Source organism: Rhinolophus sinicus, chromosome 15 (assembly GCF_057876585.1).
Source record: "Rhinolophus sinicus isolate RSI-liver-muscle chromosome 15, RSI-T2T, whole genome shotgun sequence".
NCBI lineage: Eukaryota > Metazoa > Chordata > Mammalia > Chiroptera > Rhinolophidae > Rhinolophus > Rhinolophus sinicus.
In genome coordinates, this window is record NC_142515.1 from 43,114,406 (window position 1) to 43,134,547 (window position 20,142).

The 20,142-nt window shown below is 33.2% G+C and overlaps 1 protein-coding gene across 5 annotated transcripts in view; it reads right to left on the bottom strand.

Moving 5' to 3' along the window:
* Nucleotides 1–20,142, bottom strand: part of JMJD1C (jumonji domain containing 1C) — a 251,508-nt gene that overhangs the window by 181,134 nt on the left and 50,232 nt on the right. The window contains exon 2 of one of the 5 annotated variants that reach the window (XM_088792040.1): nt 2,800–2,849. The exons of the other annotated variants lie outside the window; for them this stretch is intronic. Within the exon in view, the coding sequence (XP_088648166.1) occupies nt 2,800–2,849 (50 nt within the window). The remainder of the gene's footprint in view (nt 1–2,799; nt 2,850–20,142) is intronic. 5 annotated transcript variants of the gene reach the window in all.

Consider the following 20,142-nt stretch of genomic DNA (forward strand, 5'->3'; position numbering starts at 1 on the left):
CCTCTACAACTACTTGACTTGGAGCTGGTTGAGTCCTGGAAAAACACACTTAAATAAATAAAAGTTAAAAAAAAAAAATGGTCTCATCTTTAATACTGAGTAAATAAGTAAAATTGTGACTGTATAAAACTATTCTGAAAAGAATGTTTTACGAATATCTTAATGACCTATTTCCATCAGGATGGAGAAAGTGGATGTGACAACTCCAAGATTTCAGGACTTAATTCCCTGTCATGTTGCTCCAGAGTATAAAACAGCTTTCAATAGCCCCAGCTGTAAGCTGACAAGACTTTCTGTAGCTATAATCACACAGTGACCACACTATAAGCTAGTTTTCTGTTGTATTGTCACCACTCAATTTACATTTTAGCAATTTAATTGGGTACATTTTAGTCTTCTATTTGTTGTGGAGTAAGATATTAAAATTTCAGAAAAAACGGTATCAAACCATCCCGTTTACCTTAAAGCTTTCTATTAACTTCCCCTGGGACTGGATGAAATCTGAACTTAGGCTGGTTGACAGGGCTTTAAAGACCTGTTTCTGGTACTCTTCTGATCCTGTTATAACCCCTAGTCCCTTCCTCTCCAGATAGGTACCGTGATTTTCTTCCTGTTCCTAAAACATAACACGCTCATTCTGGTCTCATTATAGAAGAGAAGCACAAGATAAAATTGTATTACAATTATTAAAAATAGGAATAAAATAATGTTTGCAACCTAGAGAAATATCAAGAGAAAGGAAGATGGACAAACCAATCTCTGGAGCCCTGCTTTAACTTTTTAAAGGAAACAGGTCAGTGTCAGAGATCTGGTAATATTAAGTGTCACCAGGACACAACTGACTGCCCCAGGCTAATATAATTGTCCTACTACTCTTATCTGAACTGTATGAACTTTTTAAAACTTCAGAAATATGCTTCCAAAGTACATTCTAGGTAAGTGTCAACTTAGCAAGACCAGTAATGAATAAACAATACTGAAAATCATTATTTTTAATCTAAGATGGACACTGAAGGTGTCTTAAATTCAGATGAGGAAGTTATATAAGTAATTCCATGGAAGATATTGTGGAATGGTATTCAATGTTCCACACCATTACCTTCCACAAAGAGCATATTCTTTGGATTTAGAATACTAAGACGAAGAATAATAAAATTTCTTTGAGCCTCAGTTTTCACATCAGTAAAACAGAGGTAATTAATACTTCAGAGGGCTGTAAAAATTAAACACGATAACAAAAGGACTCAGTAAAGTAACTGACACATGTTGGCTTCACTTTCTTTTTTTCCTTCACCTAAAATTATGATGTATTTCATATTTAGAGAAAATGTTCAGCTCAAGATTTGTCATCATGATCAAAACTGCTTTGTACTGAAATGTCAGAAAGAGGAAGGAAACACATAATGCAATTATTAAACAAAACACCAAAAAAACCCAGCAAATTTAATTTTTAAAAGAACCATCAGAGAAACTGGTCAATCTCATCTAAAAACAGAGAGAGAAAGAGAGAACAGACATACTAATGTTTTTCATCTTGGTTTATTATAATCCAATGTCTAAACCACACTAACTTTTAAGATATATTTAATATTTTAATAGAGGTAAAAATGATCTCTTCATATAAAAAAATGGAATCTGTCACTAGAATACAGCAATGTGTCTGTACAATTTATCTTTCAAAAACAGATAAAGAAGGATAACTGAGTAGCAGAGATACAAAGCATCCAGAAATCCAGGAACCCAAGGGTGATAAGATAACACGGTTATTTGAGGAGGGGCATAATCAGAAATAATAATACTTACAAATATGCAACAGAAATTGGTCACACGGAAAATGTTTTCTTACATTAAATTCTAAAGTGACACAGAGGCAATACATAGCAGTAAAAAGAAATGTCAACTATGTTAACACTTGTTTTAAGTCCATTTTTTAGGAAATTCAATTCAAAAGTATAAGTCATTGATATTTACCGGTTGCAATAGATAAGGATAAATATGATACAGGTCTGCTCCCAAGGAGGTATCAATCGTATTTCAAAAGAATTGCAATAAATATTTAGATAGCAACCCTTATAAAATAGCATACAGCATTTGAAATTTAATAAGTTTATATAATACAAGTACATACATTCTCTCAATTCACTTTTAACATCTAAATTCCCTCAATAGGGAATAGGTGAGAACTCTTAAGACCCAGAAAGACTGATTTATCCAACATGACATAGTTAACATTTGGCAGAGCCAGAACTCAAACCTGACTCTACTTTTATAAAATCACATATTCCAAAAGGAAATAGCAGTCAGTAAAGTAGATGGAAGACCAAGAAAGCAAAAATTATAGTTTTTACTTATACAGATGTAGACAATTCTAATAAGAAATGGGAGGAGATATTCCCTATAAAGGTATGAACTCTAATGGTAAAAGTAATATCTTATCAATATTTTATTTCCCTGATACACTTGACCTGATATACTTGAGGAACTTAATAAATATGAGTGGACTGAATAAATGAAGGTGATGACCGAGCGAAATACTATGACTATATAGTTTTCTGATGTCAGATTTTAAAAGGACATATATAGATAATGGAAGAAGGGAAAGAATGTTTACAAATTAGTATCATAAATCTTGTAAGAATATTGTCAGGATAAACTAAATTTTATAAATAACACAAAAGAAAACCAAACAGGCCCACTGGCTTCATAAATGTAAGAGGATGAACTAAGAAGAAACAAGAATACTGCATGGGAAAGATGATGTAATGTTAACAGATGCAGAGAGAATAAAGAACTACTCACACCTCCTCTTTTGCATCCATCTTCTCCACCAAGGAGAACTGAGTAGAAAACTGGAAAAGGTAGAAGAAACATAGTTAAAAAGTAAATGAAGTTGAAATGAGAAAAGAAGACAGTAAGAGAATACCCAGCCACTTTTTAAATTAGTTTTTGTCTACATAGCCTAAATAATCACAAGCCCAAGTTAGGCATGCATCTCTAATGCAATCTAATGTAAAACATACCAAGAACGGAAAACAATTTCCAAAAGGCACTGGTTTTGGAAATGGAGGAAACATTTTTTAGAAAATTATATATCAAAGAAACATAGACCCTTCAAATTTAGAAGGCTCTTGACAGTCCAATCCATTAATGTTGATCTATATTCAAAATACAAAAACTGTTATTTGCAAGATGGTTTGTAAGCACTACAAAAGAAAAAGGTTACACCAAGAGCAAATTTTATTTCACTACAAGTAATCCTAAACTTTGTATTTATCAATAAATTTCGTCTTTTTTGGTACACTAGTGTAACTAATACATTAGATTTTTTTAATTAAAATATTGTGGGGGAAGATCCTGAAAATATTTTTAGGAATAAAATAAAAAATTTAAACTCAATAAGACAGCATACTAGGTACTCATACTGGATAAATACCATAATTTACAGTATTAACCAAGAACTAAAAACTGATTTTGAGTATTTTCAAAATAATCCACAGGGCTCCATCCTTACACTTTAATCAAGATATTCAGATGACTTAACAGTATTCAACTTTAAGAGACTGGCTTAACATGTTGGCTGATAAGATGAAGATCCAAAAGACTTCAAAAGATTGGAAAAATGGGCAGAATAAAATAATAAAAATAGCAGTAATAGCCGACTTAGTGAAATAAAAAAAGCTTAAATTAAAGCCAGAATCTGGGCAAGCTGATAAACACTCCAATTTACAACAGAGAAGCCCCGAAGATTCAAAAATTAGTTGAGGGGCAAGTAGAATAGGAAAACTGAGGTTAGTATATTTAAGTAGCAGCTAGATTCACAGATCTCTTCCTGGCTCTAGCCTTGCAACTGCCTCCTCTCCTATTTTCCTAGCAAAGCTAAGTGTTTTCCCCCTAGAAAAAGGTTATCTCTGGATCAGGGATCATATTAAAGCAAGCTGAAGGCAGAGATTACTACTGAACAGGAGAATCAAGTGAGAGTTTACATAATGAAATATGTTGAGAACCAACCCAATCCTCCCACTCCCGGTCTATTTTTAATTCAATGGGTATAATTTTGAGAGCCAGGAAAAGGACTAGTAGATTTCTCTAGGAAACTTGACCAGTTTAAGATAAAAGACACCTACATACACAGATATTAGGAATTCCCTAAGGAAATGGCCTCATCTCTAAACAGTACCCCGTCCACAACTTCAGGGCTCCCAATGTGCTTTTTAAATTTTATGCTATTAAATATGAGTAGTCAGAATCATCAGGTATTTCATGTAAGGAAAACATCAAATATAAAACATAGAGACTAAACACAAAGAGAAAAAGTGACTTCAAAGAAAACAAGACTCTGAAGACAGCAAAAAATTAAAAATGTTCTCAATTAGAGAAACAAATCAGAAAAAGAGGCCATCAAAAACTAACCATTTGGAAAACAAAAAAGTTTTTATGAAGTTAAACTTTAATAGCAGAAATGAAAAAATGCAATAGAAAATTTAGAATATAAGTTAAAAAATTTTCCCACTAATGAGAACAAAAATAATATAAAAGAGAAAAAATACTGTAAAAAGAGTCCAGCATGGTCCCATATCCCAATACAAAAGATCCAGAAAAGAGAAAAATACAAAAAAGAGAGAACTGAAGAAACAATTCAAAACAATTTCCCAGAACCTAAACTCAGAAGTTCCCAGACTGAAAAGCAACTCAAGAGCTAAACACATGGATGAAAAGAGATGTACATCTAGCAATGTCATTGTGAATTTTCCAAGCACAAACAAAAGACAAAATCCCACATGCTTCTTTCATATAAAAGATCAAAAAGCAGAAAGACATGACTTTTCAAAAGCAACACCAGAATCTATTAGATCAATGCTTTCAAAATTTTCAGGAAAAATCATTTCTAATTTCTAATTCAGAATTCTATAATCAGTCAGATATGAGTAAACTTTGCGGGTGAAATGCAAATACTTTCAGATGAACAAGCACCTAAAAATCTCCAAACAGGCAGTCCATTTTAAAGAAATTACTAGAGGATATATTCCACCGATACAAGAGAATAAACCAAGACATGGAATCCAGGAAAAGTGTTCAGTGAAAAAGGCAAGGGAATCACCAGGATGTTGGCAAAACAAGACGACATGAGATCTAGAATGTCCAGATACAAAAACCCCAGGAAAGGTTACATAAAGATAAAATTGACAGGATACCTAATATACATACCTGAATGTAATGAAAGGATCTTACATAACCTGGGGATTATCTGATTAAATCAGTGGCAAGTACATAGAAAATTAAATAAAGGGAAGAAATGCAAGACAATTATTAACTCCAAGAAAAATATTTTCCAAGAAAGTAAGTTAACATATATTAAGTAGGCAACCAAAAAGTGTTGATACAGTTACAGTAATATTAAACATCAGGAATCCATCTAACCAAAATTGAAACTATACTGTATAAGTACATAAGGTGGGATGTCAATTTATCTAGTTTTTACATTTTTATCTACTCTTCATATTTTGGAAATTTCATATTTTTAAATGTTTGTTTTTATGTTCTCTCTCTCCTCCCGTATGTATGTTAATTTCAGAGATTCCCTAAAGTCTAATAAGTATTATTAGTACTTCAAAAGCATGGTCATTGAGGAACCACTTGTAACCGAAATCTTGTTAGATAAAGAAACACCATGGACAGAAAGTTCTAAGAGGATGGAACCGTGCCTGGGATGCTTAGGAACATAGTACCTAGAGAACAAGTAGGTCCTCAATAAACATTGTTTGAAAAAAAGAACAGATCACGTAAGAAACTATCTTATCCTCTGGCAACATTGAAAGGTCTCACAGCCTCTTTCTGCATGACAGGAAGCACTGTCAAATATCTGAGAAACCAATCAGTAGGCAGCCCTAGGTATTCCTAATTTAAAGTATTTTAACCATTTATAAATGACCCTAAAAGGCCACGACATATAACAACATGCTATTTCACCAAGGTACAAATTTAATCACATGTACTTCATAGCTTTTGTGAAGAGAAAATTACTAGGTAAATGAACTTGGCTGAACAAAAAATATCCACATCTCAACACAACAATGGATTTCTCCTAAATCAACACATCTGCACATCTTTTTGTATCTCAACTTAGTCTAACAAAAGCTGACATTTTGTAAAGAAAGGTTAACACTGTTCATGAAGGAACTGCAGAGGTATGAAATTAATGGTTATTTGTGAATGTCGGGACTACTGCAAATCCCAACGGCCATATGAAGAACTGGAGACATGTACCATTAAGATTCCAAAGGAACAAAACTGGTTAATGACAGAGGCAGGACTAGAAATCAGTACTCCTCATTTCTAATAAGCTTTCCAATATATCATATTGGCCTTTAACACCGTCTATTTAAAGATAAAAAATATACTGGGCCCAAACCAGTAATTTAATAGATTGTATTACAATTTTTCTCTCATCTTACTAAATTCTGGCTAATACGTGTTAACCAGAATACTTATTTTATATATATTTTTATATTACCTTAAAAATTACGTATTTTTATAATACTCGCCCCAGAGTGCATTGATCAGACCATATCACTTCTTTTGAGACCCAAGAGAATAAGCCATGTTTTCCAATCTGAAACAATTCCAAGCATTTTCAGGTCTTAAAATAGTGAACTTTCAGCCAGGCAGGCTAGGTAGTTCAATCATCACAACTTTCAGCGAGGCAGGCTAGGTCAATCATCACATTAAAACCACTGTTAGCTGTAGATAGAACCCATGGAGAAAGACAAGTAAATCCTATATCCCATTTAAAGACGGTTCAGGTATAAGGTTGAAATTAATTTTTTTTTCATACCACCTGCTCAAAATCATGCCACATTTTTAGTTAGTTTGCTTGGAATGTGGATCTCTCCTTTAACTTTTGGGCTTGAGAGATTTCTAATTGCTCTTCTTTTGTCTTCTCAGAGTAAAATCATTAGATTCAATTATCTAATCACTAAGAGTATCTTCATCTTATCAACTGATCATTTTAAAAGGCTTAGCAGTGTTCCATTGCAAGGGTATACTACTCAATTCCTTAAGATACTTACATTTAAAGTTTTTTGATTTTCAAATTCTTGGAAGAATACTTGTAACAATCATTTCCTACTTTAAAAATATCCCGTTTTAGGTTTTCAGAACCCTGGATTCTGCTGGTTCCCCATCTGCTATTTAATGATCTCATTTCCTATCTCTACTTACATAGGTGTATTCCTACATAAGACCTTGATATTCCAAAATTCTCTCTCTATATTCAGTCCTTCAGAGAAATCACACTCATATTGCTTAAACTATTACCTTTATATTTTGTCACTTCCCATCCAAAGTCTTGAATAAAGCAGGTGCTCAAAATTTGCTGAAATCATGCTAATGACTCTCAGATTTGCATCTCTAGATATATGCTCATCCAACCTTTCCTTGTTTATTTTCAATGATATAGCTCTATGCAATAGTATTTCATCCTCATCTCAATGTACAAAACATGTCTTCTTTCCATAACGAGCTCTCTTTCTCACATTCCTTATGTATCATAAAGAATATTTCCACTTCTCCTGGTGCATGCCTTGGGAATTTTTTCCCCTAATCATTCTCCGTTACATTTTAGTTTGTCTTCACAATCGATCTCTATTACATTCACATTCCTCATTTCTGTCCTGTACCTTTCACTGCCAATATCATAGTTCAGCTCTTACTTACAATGTTCTGAGATGCAGTAAAACAGCACTGATAAGGAGCAGTCTAGGTTCAAACACTGTTCTACAACCTAACAATCGTGTGAATTTGGGTGAATTGTTTAACTTTTCTATCCTTCATTATTATCCGTGCAAAGGGGTTAATAATAGTATCTCTCATACGGTTTTTGTGAGAATTAACTGAATTAACAAAGAATTCAATACAGTGCCTCACACAGAGTAAGCCCTATACAAGCCTAAATGTTTCAAACGATTCTCTTTGCCGCCAATCACTGTTTTCTCCAGCTTACCTACTAATGCCAAACTGATTTTCTTGGAACATTTTCATTTTCTCACTTTATTAATGTAAGACATCATGACTACCTTCTGGAATCAAGATCATGCTTCAAAGTCTCACATTTATAGCTCTCCATTATCTAGCCCAGGAGTCAACAAAATATAGCCCACAAGCCAACAACTTGTTTTTGTATATAAACTTTTGCTGAAACACAGCCATCCTAATTAATTTACACATTGTCCACAATGCTTTCTCACTTTGATAGCAGAGTTAAGCAATTCTGACATAGTCTGTAGGGTCCACAAAACATAAAATGTTCACTACTCGATCCTTTTCAGAAAATGTTTACTGATCGCTGACATAGTTCAGTCTCTTACCTGTACTATTCCCTATATATATATTTAGCATGTCTAAAATGAAACTCATCTTTTTTTGTACACTTGCTCCTCTCAACTTCATTTTGTTAATATTTAACAAATATTTATTGAGATCTTATTATGTGCAACACACTGCTCTAGTAACTGGTAATTGGTAAGCCTAGTAACTGGTAACCCTAGTAAGTCCAGTGCCCATCTGGCACCCTACATAATCTTTAATACATTATTGATTATTTTCCCCAAACTGTATTTCATATCCCCGTGACTATATTGTGGCTACTAATTTGTACTTTCTAATCCCTTTACCTTCTCCCTCATCCCTAGCCTCCCTCCCATCTAGCAACCATCAGTTGTTTTTTTCCCTGTATCTGAGTCTTTTTTTGTTTTGTTTGTTTGGCACTTTTCAATATTTTGAACTTTTTTTTTTAAATTTTTACTGGGGAATATTGGGGAACAGTGTTTTTCCAGGACTCATCAACTCCAAGTCAAATCATTGTCCTTCAATCTAGTTGTGGAGGGCGCAGCTCAGCTCCAAGTCCAGTCACCGTTTTCAACCTAGTTGCGGGAAGCGCAGCCCACTGTTCCATGAGGGAACTGAACTGGCAACCTGGTTGTTAAGAGTTCGCGCTCTAACCAACTGAGCAATCTGGTCACCCACAGGCAGCTCAGCGGCAGCTCACTGTCTTCAATCTAGTTGTGGAGGGTGCAGATCATTGGCCCATTGGGAATCGAACCGGCAACCCTGTTGTTAAAAACTCAGTATTTTGATGTGACAGAATTGTTTGGACTTTAACAAGTCTGGTGCTGAACACCAAAATAGGTCATTTGATTTGTTTTTTTGCCATCTTAAATATATGATGTTAATGATGAAATAAACTTACTCCTATTAAATAACATTTTAAAAATATGACATATTCTAGCTTAATATGTGAAAGTATTGAAGAACGGGTTTCCTGAGCAGAGTGTTACAAAATAGACACAATCTCATGTTGTAGAAAAATTTTATATAAACACTGACAACTATTGAAAAGGAGGAAATCTTAGATTTAGTAAAATAGTTAGCTAAACTTCTTTCTGGTGGGAAAAAGGCCCTTCACTGCTGTCTTATGCTGAAATGTTTTTCCAGCTTTGCTAGGAGATAAGATAATGGCAGCAGCTTTCCTTGCTTGTGTGCGTGTATACGTGCACACGTGTATGTGTACATGCACACGTGCATGTGTGAGAAAAGAAATGCTAAGTAATCTAAATAAAGCAATTCTTATAAACATTAGCAAACATTTAAACTTTTCTCCCTGAAGTCCGATTAAAAGCTGAATGGAAGGCAGTCACAAAATTTTGTGACGAAAATTAGAGAATTTCAAAATTATAAACACTGATAAATCCCAGATCAATGAAGAAAAATAAAAACTTGAATGATTCTATCCAAATCTGAAAGAGCCACAGTAAAAGGTTATCAATAAATACTGAAAGACTGCAAAGAATACACTTTTACAAACATATTTGGATTTTTTAAAATGTGAACTGAATATTAAATATTCCTCTAAAATTATTAATAATTAAGAAAACAACTTTCTCAGTGAGTTTCTTTTTTTTTTTTTCATTTTAAAAAGCATAGCTAAATCTGCATATTATATTTTCTGATTTAGAAATTCCAATTTAGACATCTCCAGTCTAACCAGATCACCTAAGAGCTTCTTTCTCACAGCTCCCTTATGGCTCTCATAATGTGAGCATCCTGCCCAAAGATGAGTGTGATTCTAGCATTTAGAAGTGTAAGAAAGACATAAACACAAGAAAATCACTTCATCTAACAAGCACAAAAAAGTTATTCCACTAGAAGAAAAAAAGCCAGCTGCGTTGGATGAACTGAAAAACAGTAGATTAATCTTCTCCAAAGGCTCTAAGAGCAAATTTGATTAGATGCGTTTTTCCCTACTGCTGCCCACTGTACTACAAACTAATCCCCTCTTAGGACTCCAGTCCACTGGTTTTCAAAATGAATATATGTTGCAGTATGAGTAAGATTGAGATTACTTACCAAATTTCACTTAAGAATGTAATTTTTCTTCATATAAAGGGACTTCAGTAACTTTAGTGTCAGTATGTAATATCACAGGTATTATAGACAGATCAGATACAATTCATTAGAATTTTAACTATACATTTTAGTGTCCTAGCTGTATATACATTTTTAAAAGCCACCAATTTATTAAATTACATAACTTTTCCCACCTAATAGAAACTTACATGTGACTTTTATCAGAAAGCACCAAAATGAAGATTTACTATAATATGACAACATTATTGGAGAAACAATTATTTATATTGTTTTCTTTAAGCTTTTATATACAAACATGAAACTGGCTTTCACTTGTCATGCAGTCAATACTGCCCATTAGTTTTGTTCATGTGGATTCAGCAAACCTGTAGCATAAATGCTTGATTTTTAAAGTTTTGGCTTAGCTAGTTATTCTTGGAATTGGAACTCCTTATACTGAATCTATGACTTTAAAAAAACACCTTTTTTATTTCTTTAAGGTCATAGATAAGCACAAACCAACATTTACTACAAATCATAATCTTGTATTTAGAAAAACAAATTTAGTGTAAACCTACAGCATACATAATTGTTACAAAACCACAAAACTGAAGATTATATTCCTTAAACTCTCATCCAAACAAAATCTTTTTAAAAATTCCACATCTGACACAATGGAAAGCAACTGTAATGCCCTAAGGAATAGCAGCACCTGCAGGAAAAGACTCAGCCTTGCAACTGCTGCTACTATCAATTCATCACTTGATTCTCAAACATTAAGGCATTCCTTCTCCCCTTTCCTGTACACTCAATTGATGAAGTTGAAGAAAACAGAGCTTAGAGTGTTCATGCTGAACTCCCACAACTACACAGCTGAACTTCTCACATTTTCTAAAAAATACTGTCCTGCAGAGAACAGGCTTTACTACACATTCATGCAGCATCCTGCTCCTAGCGTGGAGTTCCAAATAGGATAACTGCTTTGTGATACATTTAACCTCTCTAAAAAAAAAAAAAAAAAAAAAGTCTGTACTTCTAAAAGATAATTACAATTAAACAAGAACACTAAAATAAAAGATACCTGCAATGTTTAACCCGCAGAAGGAAAAATACGACCAAGGCAAGAACATACTTCAACCCTTATTACAATTTCGTAGGCAAAAATACTTTAAATAACAAAGTAAAATATTAGTCACTCAACAGGATTTTCTTAAATTTTTTAAAATAAATAAATATTTAAAAATTACCTGAACTGTAATCCATGATTTAGGAACAATAATCTACCTCATTTGTCAATATTTTTCAATGTGTTCTTAATATTTTTAGAAAGCTTTTGATATTATGAAAAATAACTTAAAATTTCTTTGGCATGTTACTAAGCAACTAAAGGCCTGTCAAATAACAAGGGGAAAACTGTCTAGCTGGTTGATCATGCTGTGCTGGCAAGTTCTCAAATATCTGCTAAAGGTCAGATTTCCATTGCATGGAACCAATCAATGGAACTACACAATTCTCCTAGTGCTTTAAGAAGCTGAACAAAGAAGACTATTTTACATAAGTAATTACACATAACCTTCGCTTTGTGAAAAACTGTAGTGAAGTCTAGCTTTTTCTCACCGCAGAATTCATACATTTAAAAAGTGATTATAAAATTTTATTTGTATTTTATTCTACAATTATGTTTGTCATGTTCCCAAAGTATATATGCAAAATTCTACCTTCCATTTGGTAAAAATAAATAATCTATTTTACAATTTCACACTCCAAAAAAGTACTATATATCCAAATGAAATTTTAAGCATAACATAATATTTACAAATATGATTTTTATAAGTATGAAAATTGTAATAGAAGGTCCCTTAATTCAGTGAGAGTGATTAATTTTGCAACTAATTCATATTAGTAGATGGCTGAGTTAGTTTATAAGATATATTGTTAAAACTAAACTTGTCATAGGAACATTCAGATTTTTCTATGATCATAAAGACTGATGTCACCTACTTTGAAAAAATTTTGACCCAAATAATCTTGAATACAGTCCATACTCTATAAATCTGGGAATCTGACCAATTATTTAAACAACAGGTTACCACAAAATTATAGTTAAATATTACAAGAAGCACCTTCATTTAATGTACATATATAGATGAGGTACTACTTTATTGGGTTTCTATTTTTCAAGAGCAGAAATATTAAAGTTAAATTTAAAAGTTAGCTTTTTAGGGATGGTACATTTCCCTTCTAAGTACCACCGCTACGTGTTCATTACTTGAACTTCTGCCAAATTTTTGATAAACATATTGTGGTTATAAACTGATGATAAATACATAAAATGTGCAATTTTATATAAGCCTACCAATTATGAAATGTTTTAAATCTTTATTAAAATACTTTGCTAAAAGGTCCTCAGGAATTTAGTGAGCAAAATTTAAATGATCAATTAGCTATTTGAAGCTTTTTTAAACGAGCTTAATGTCAACATGTTCATGTAATGTCACATCTTCTGTCATTTAAAAATGTTAAAGCTACCAGCAAATACATAGATCATAACACCTTATCTGTGATTATGCCATATACTAAGTAACTTCCATCATATTATACATGTAAATTATTTCCTTCCAAACAATAAAAAATACAGAACTTAATTCTAACGAAACTATCAACTATTGTCAAGAAAAGTTGGGTCCTAAAGAATCCAATCCTTCAGCAAGACAACTAAAAGAGGCCAGGTATTGTCAAGTTAGAACCATACCGTTTTCCTGTGTAATACAGACAAGTTTTTATTTCTCAATGAACCCACTACTGCAATTTTTCTCTAATAACCTTCAATACTCTATATAGGCTAACATTTTAATTCTAAAGAAAAACTAAGATTTGTCAAATATGTTAAATATTTTCCAAGACTATTCCCAACATAGAAAGATAATGAGTTCCCAGGTAATGCTCATGCTACTAGTCTGGGGACCACACTTTGAAAATGACCATACTGGAGAATACCTGTAACATGCTTCCTGATAAAATATGTAACTATCTGGCACACAGTTTTCAAATCAATCTCCTTTTAAGAACACTTAAGAAACACAAATCGTTCAGAAATCTCATGATTTTCCACTGCTAAGAACATAACATCCAAATTAGGACTAGTATTGAAGTTATTACAAGAAGTGAAACCATTAGACTTTTAGTCTCAGTTTTCTTTGATGGCTCAAGGGAGACACTATACATATTTTTTAAAGCCATGCTAAAACTGTTCAATATTTTCTATGTACTTATGTATTAGACACTGCCAGGAGGTGAGTTATAAACAATAAAAGCTACATCTACCTAAAGGGCATGTATGTAAACAAATACAGAGGGTCCCCTACTTACTATGGTTCAACTTAAACGATTTTTTGACTTTATGATGGTATGACGGTGATACCTATTCAGTGGAAACCATATTTTGAATTTTTTATTATTATATTTATTGGGGTAACACTTTTCTTTATGACACTTTTCATACCTATAACCTCTACTTTACCACAACTTTATTAAGCCCATTAATGTAAAGAGCTAGCAAGTAATTACATGAGCTGAACACATAGATGGGGAAAAGGGACATTATTTTTAGTCCAATAATTGTGCTTGGAGAAACAAATCAGTCATTTCTAAAGGTATGTATTAATGCTTTAGGGCATGTCCACATACATTTAAAAATCAAAACATAAAGTGCTTAAGAATAAACCTAACAAAAACATAAGACCAACAGGAATAAAATCACTGCAGAACTTGAAAAAAAAAACCTCAAACACGTGGAGGGACATTCCATGTTAAAGTGCAGACTCAATAATGGAAAGGTGTGAATTCTTCCCAAATTTGTCTATAAAACTGTACAATTCCAGGGAAAATTATACAAGGATAACTGTGGGAAAAGGAAAAATGATAGAGAAAGTTACCAATTTTTTAAAATTAAAGACAATGATATATATTATACACATAATCAAGTGGGATTTATACCTGGAATGCAAGGATGGTTCAACATAGAATAAAAACCAATGTAATATGCCACATTAAAAGAATGAAGGGGGGAGGAAACACATGGTCATCTCATTTGATGCAGAAAAGGTATTTAACAAAATTTAACTCCCTTTTATGATAAAAATGTGCAACAAACTAGGAATAGAAGGAAACAACCTCAACATAATAAAGACCATATATGAAAACTGCACAGCTAACATCATACTCAGTGGTAAAGACTGTAAGCTCTTTACCTAAGATCAAGAACAAGACAGAATGCTTGCTTTTGCCACTTCAATAAAATATGGTTTGGAAGTTCTATATAGAAAATTAAACAAAACAAAAAAATCCAAATTGAGCAAAAGAAAAAATATATCTCTTTGCATATAACAGGATGTTATATGTAGAAAACTCAAATTTTCATACAGACTCAGGGAAAAAAAACTGATAAACAAATTCGCAAAGTTGCAGGATACACAATCAACATAAAAACTGAATTTCTATACACTAACAATGAGGTATCTGAAAAGAAAATTAATGAAACAATTCCATTTACAAAAGCATCAAAAACAATAAAATATTTAGTAATTAACCAAAGAGGCAAAAGCTTTTTACAGTGAAAACAAGTTGTTGAAAAAAATTAAAGACACAAACAAATGGAAAGACATCCTGTTTTCCTGGATTGGAAAACACAATATTGTTAAGATATCAATATCTTAACCCAAAGGGGCCTACAAATTCAATACAATCTATATCAAAGTTCCACTGACATTTTTTGCATAAATAGAAAAATCAATCCTAAAATTCATATGGAATCTCAAGAGAACCCAAATAGCCAAAACAATCCAGAAAAAGAACAAAGTTGGAAGACTCTCTTTTCCTGATTTTAAACTTACTACAAATATAAAGAAATCGAAACAGTATGATACTGGAATACAGACAGACAGAGACCAATGGAACGGAATAGAGAACTCAGAAATAAACCCTCACATATGATGTCAAACGATTTTTTTTGCCAAGGTGCCAAGGCCATTCAATGGGAAGAGAACAGTCTTTTCAACAAATGGTGCTGGAGAAACTGGATGCCTACATGCAAAGAATGAAGTTGAATTTTTATCTTGTACTATATACAAAAATCAACTCAAAAGGGATCAAAGAACTAGACACAAGAGTTAAAACTATGAAAGACAAAATAGGACACAAAAGCTTCATGACACTGGTTTTGGCAATAATTTCTTGGATATGACACCAAAAGTACAGGCAACAAAAGGAAAAAAGGAAAAATTGAACTATATCAACATTAAAAACTTTTGTGCAACAAAAGACACTATAAAATATGTGAAAAAGAAAACCACAGAGAAAGTAATTACAAATTAGGGATTAATAACCAGAATATATAAAGAAATCAACAACAACAACAAAACAATCAACCTAATTTTAAAATGGGCAAAGGACGTAAATAAACATTTTTCAAAAATGATATACAAATAGCCAATAAGCACATGAAAAGATCTCAACATCATTAATCATTAGGGAAATGCCAATGAAAACCACAATGATATACCACTTCACACTCATTAGGCTAGCTATTTGGAACACACACACACACCAGAAAGCTGCAAATATTGGCTAGGACGTGGAAAAACTGGAACCCATGTGCATTGCTGGTAGGAATGTAAAATGGTGCAGCTGCTGAGGAACACTGTATGGTGGTTCCCTACAACTCTAAACAAAATCACCATATGGTCCAGCAATTCCAATTCTGGTATATGCCCAAGAGAACTGAAAGTATAAACCTGAACAGATATTCATACACCCATGTTCATAGCAGCATTACTCACAATAGCCAGAAAGTAGAACTTGAGTTGTCAATTGTCCATCAACAGATAACCAGTTAAACAAAATGTGGAATGTACATGTAAGAAATATTATTCGGTCATAAAAATGAAGTTATAGTACTTGCTACAACATGAAGAACCTTAAACACTATAGTAAGTTAAATAAGCCAGACACTAAAGGACAAATAATTGTATGACTCCATGTATATGAAATACAGCCAAATTCAGAGACAGAAAGTAGATTAGAGTTGACCAGGGGCAAGGGTTAGGGGGAATGGAGATTACTTCATGAGTACAGAGTTCCTTTTGGGATGACAAATTTTGATGACAGATAGTGATGATAGTTGCACAAGGTGAATGTACTTATTACTACAAACTATACTTAAAAAGGGTTAAAATGCAAATTTTCTGTTATGTATATTTTATCACAATAAAAAGTTTAAAAAAAAAACCTAAATGCTACAATGTCCAACACATTTTTGAAAATGAAAAGTAATAAACAAGAGATTTGCTTTACCTGTTATTAAGATTCTATAAAACTGTGATTATTAGAACACTCTGGTCCTGCATTACAAGAAACAGAAAGATAATTGAAATATAACAGAAAGTCCATACACATTTATCAAAATATAGAAAAAGATAAAGGAGACATTTTGTATCAGTGTGGGGCAGTCAATGTTTTAAAATACAATTTTGGGTTGTAGGATTTCTTAAATAATGCACAAAATTCTGAAGTCAAAGGAAAAAAACTTACTAATCTTCTAAATGATAAGCAAAGCCATGAAAGGTAGTATGAACATTTAAAAACAGCAAGACTAGGGGCCGGCCCAGTGGCTCAGGCGGTTGGAGCTTCGTGCTCCTAATGCTGAAGGCTGCCCGTTTGATTCCCACAAGGTTGTGGGTTCGACTCCCACAAGGGATGGTGGATGGTGGGCTGTGCGCCCTGCAACTAACAAAGGCAACTGGACCTGGAGCTGAATGGCGCCCACAACTAAGATTAAAAGAACAACAACTTAACTTGGAAAAAATCCTGGAAGTACACACTGTTCCCCAATAAAGTTCTGTTCCCCTTCCCCAATAAAAATCTTAAAAACCAAAAAAAAAACAAACAAAAAAACCAGCAAGACTAGGGAAAAATGTCACATGTAAAAAAACCCAAAAAACAGGTATCTTAAGTATAAAAAGAGTGCCTATAGATCAGTAAGAAAATCATAAAACAGGCCAAAATATGAACAGATAATTTATATTTAAAATAATAATAATAAACCTAATAAATACATGAAGCTCAGAAACACATAAATGCAAATTAAAGCAAAGACCATTTTTTGGCCAATCAGGCGAAGATTATGACTGACAACATACAGTATGATAAGGGTTTGGGAAAACTGGTGCTCTTATAAACTGCAGGTAGAAGTATAAACAGGTTCAATCTCTATGGAGATTAGTCTGTTGTTTCAGCTATTAAAAATAATTTTGTACATGCACAAAGGCCCTTTAATCTACCTTCAGAAATATTCTTAAAGCTGGCAAATGGCACAAGTACTATGCTATTTATTTCACCCAACCACTCCCTAGACATACCACACATTTCTCAGTCTGATACTACAATTTGGCCCTGATCTTCAAATTATTTTTCTTGTTTCTCCAATTCGAATCTTCTGTGAAGCCAACTACTTTGCTTTTCCTCATTCCATTCTCCCTGCCAAAATTATTTTACCTCTCTTTTTGTATTCTAATTGCTATTCGTCAGGATTCAGAATAGTCTATTTCCTCATAAATGCATCTTTGAAATCTGTATTGCTTACTTTTGTGAATCCATGCAGATATCACTGCTTATCATCTATTAAGCATTGAAAATTGATGAGATAATACATGAAAAAATTTTACAGTTAAGGTTATACACCTTACAACTTGCAAATCTTAAACAGTACATGGCATATAACAGGTTCTCAAATATTTATTGGATAAAAACATTTATATTTATTCATTCAATATTCACTGAAATGATACTATATTTATTTAATATACTTTCTTTCACACAACCACCTTGTGAGATGGCCAAAGCAACTACTTATTATTTAAAATTTTCTTTTCACAGCTTTTACTTTATAATTAAGGGGAAATTAGTCATCATCTCCACAAATATACAAGTGAGATCAAAAATTATGGTGAATGTTTAAATTTTAAAATTACAGTAAGACATATTGCCATTAATCCCCCTCAAAATACTCCCCCTCACTTCGTACACACTTATCCCATCGTTCTTGCCACTTTTTGAAGCGTTTCTAGAAGTTCTCTTTCATGAAAGTCTTTAGTTGTGCTGTTATGGGTGCCTTGATATCCTGAATCAATTCAAAATGTTTTCATTTCATGGTCATTTTGACTTTGGGGAAGAGCAAGAATTCTTACGGTGCCAGATCCAGTGAATAAGGTGGATGAGGACACACTGTAATGTTTTTATTTGATAGAAATTGCCATATACCAGAAGTGATGTGTGACATGGAACCTTTCTGTTTTGATCACAAAATATGGTGAATGCTGCTGCCGAATGCCATCCAATAGAAAGGCAGGGATCTTCAACATGAGAGGCGGCACATCCAACCTTAGTAATAGTGTGTGACAAGTTTCAACTTGTTCAGTGTAGTCAGTTGGGTGTGAGTTACAGTTGAGAGAAGGTGTGTTTTAAAGTGTGCCATAAATCATCCTCCATTGTGACAACGCTCCGTGTCACACATCACTTCTGGCATATGGCAATTTCTGTCAAATAAAAACATTATGGTGTGTCCTCATCCACTTTATTCACCAGATCTAGTACCGTGAGACTCTGGCCCTTCCCCAAAATCAAAATGAGTCAGGACATCGAGGCAACCATGACAGCGCCACTAAACACACTCAGGAAAGAGGACTTCCAGAACTGCTTCAGAAGTGTCAAGAACAATGGGATAAGTGTGTTTGAAGTGAGGAGGAGTTATTTCATCAAGAGGGATTAGTGGCAGGCCAGCCCGACGGCTCAGTTGGTTGGAGCTGCATCCTCTCAACCACAAGGTTGCCGGTTCGACTCCCACAAGGGATGGTGGATTGCGCCCCCTGCAACTAGCAACTGGACCTGGAGCTGAGCTGCGCCCTCCACAACTAAGACTGAAAGGACAACAACTTGACTTGGAAAAAGTCCTGGAAGTACACACTGTTCCCCAATAAAGTTCCCCTTCCCCAATAAAATCTTTAAAAAAAAAAAGGGGGGGGGTTAGTGGCAATGTGTCTTTTAATATAATTTTCTTTTAATTTAAACATTCACCGTATTATTTTATCACACCTTGTAAATGTCTGTTTATATATTTCAAAACCATTATGGAAAGATGGGACACAAATAGTCCATATTCATTATTTATTCCCTTCATTCAAATGAACAATGAAAAATAGTTTCCTTTAAAATAATTCACCTTGGTATAAAATATAAGAGATTTTGAAAGTTAAGGCAATAAAACATTTTAGGGGATAAAATGCTCTAAAATATGATCTATATAGTTTCATCAATGCAGTTTTGAAGAAGAAAAAGACAAACCAAAATAATAGTATGATACCAACACACTACACTGGAACAGTTTACCAATTTTAAATTGTTTCAGTTTATATACTTTAACTAGTACTGTATTGCCTTGGTGCTAAGAGTCAATCTAAGGAATAACAATGTACGGAGGAAAAGAATCTTACAATAAATACATATAAGGCCATTTTAAATTAAATGGCAATGCATAATTTTATCCATACATTATACATTAACATACTACTTCCTTCTTTGCTATTCCTGAGCCTAAAAATGTTTTCTGAATCTTAAATTCATAATTTTGACAGATGGATCAGTTGTTTCAGCTCTGAAGTGACAATCTTTCATAAGACATGAATTAGT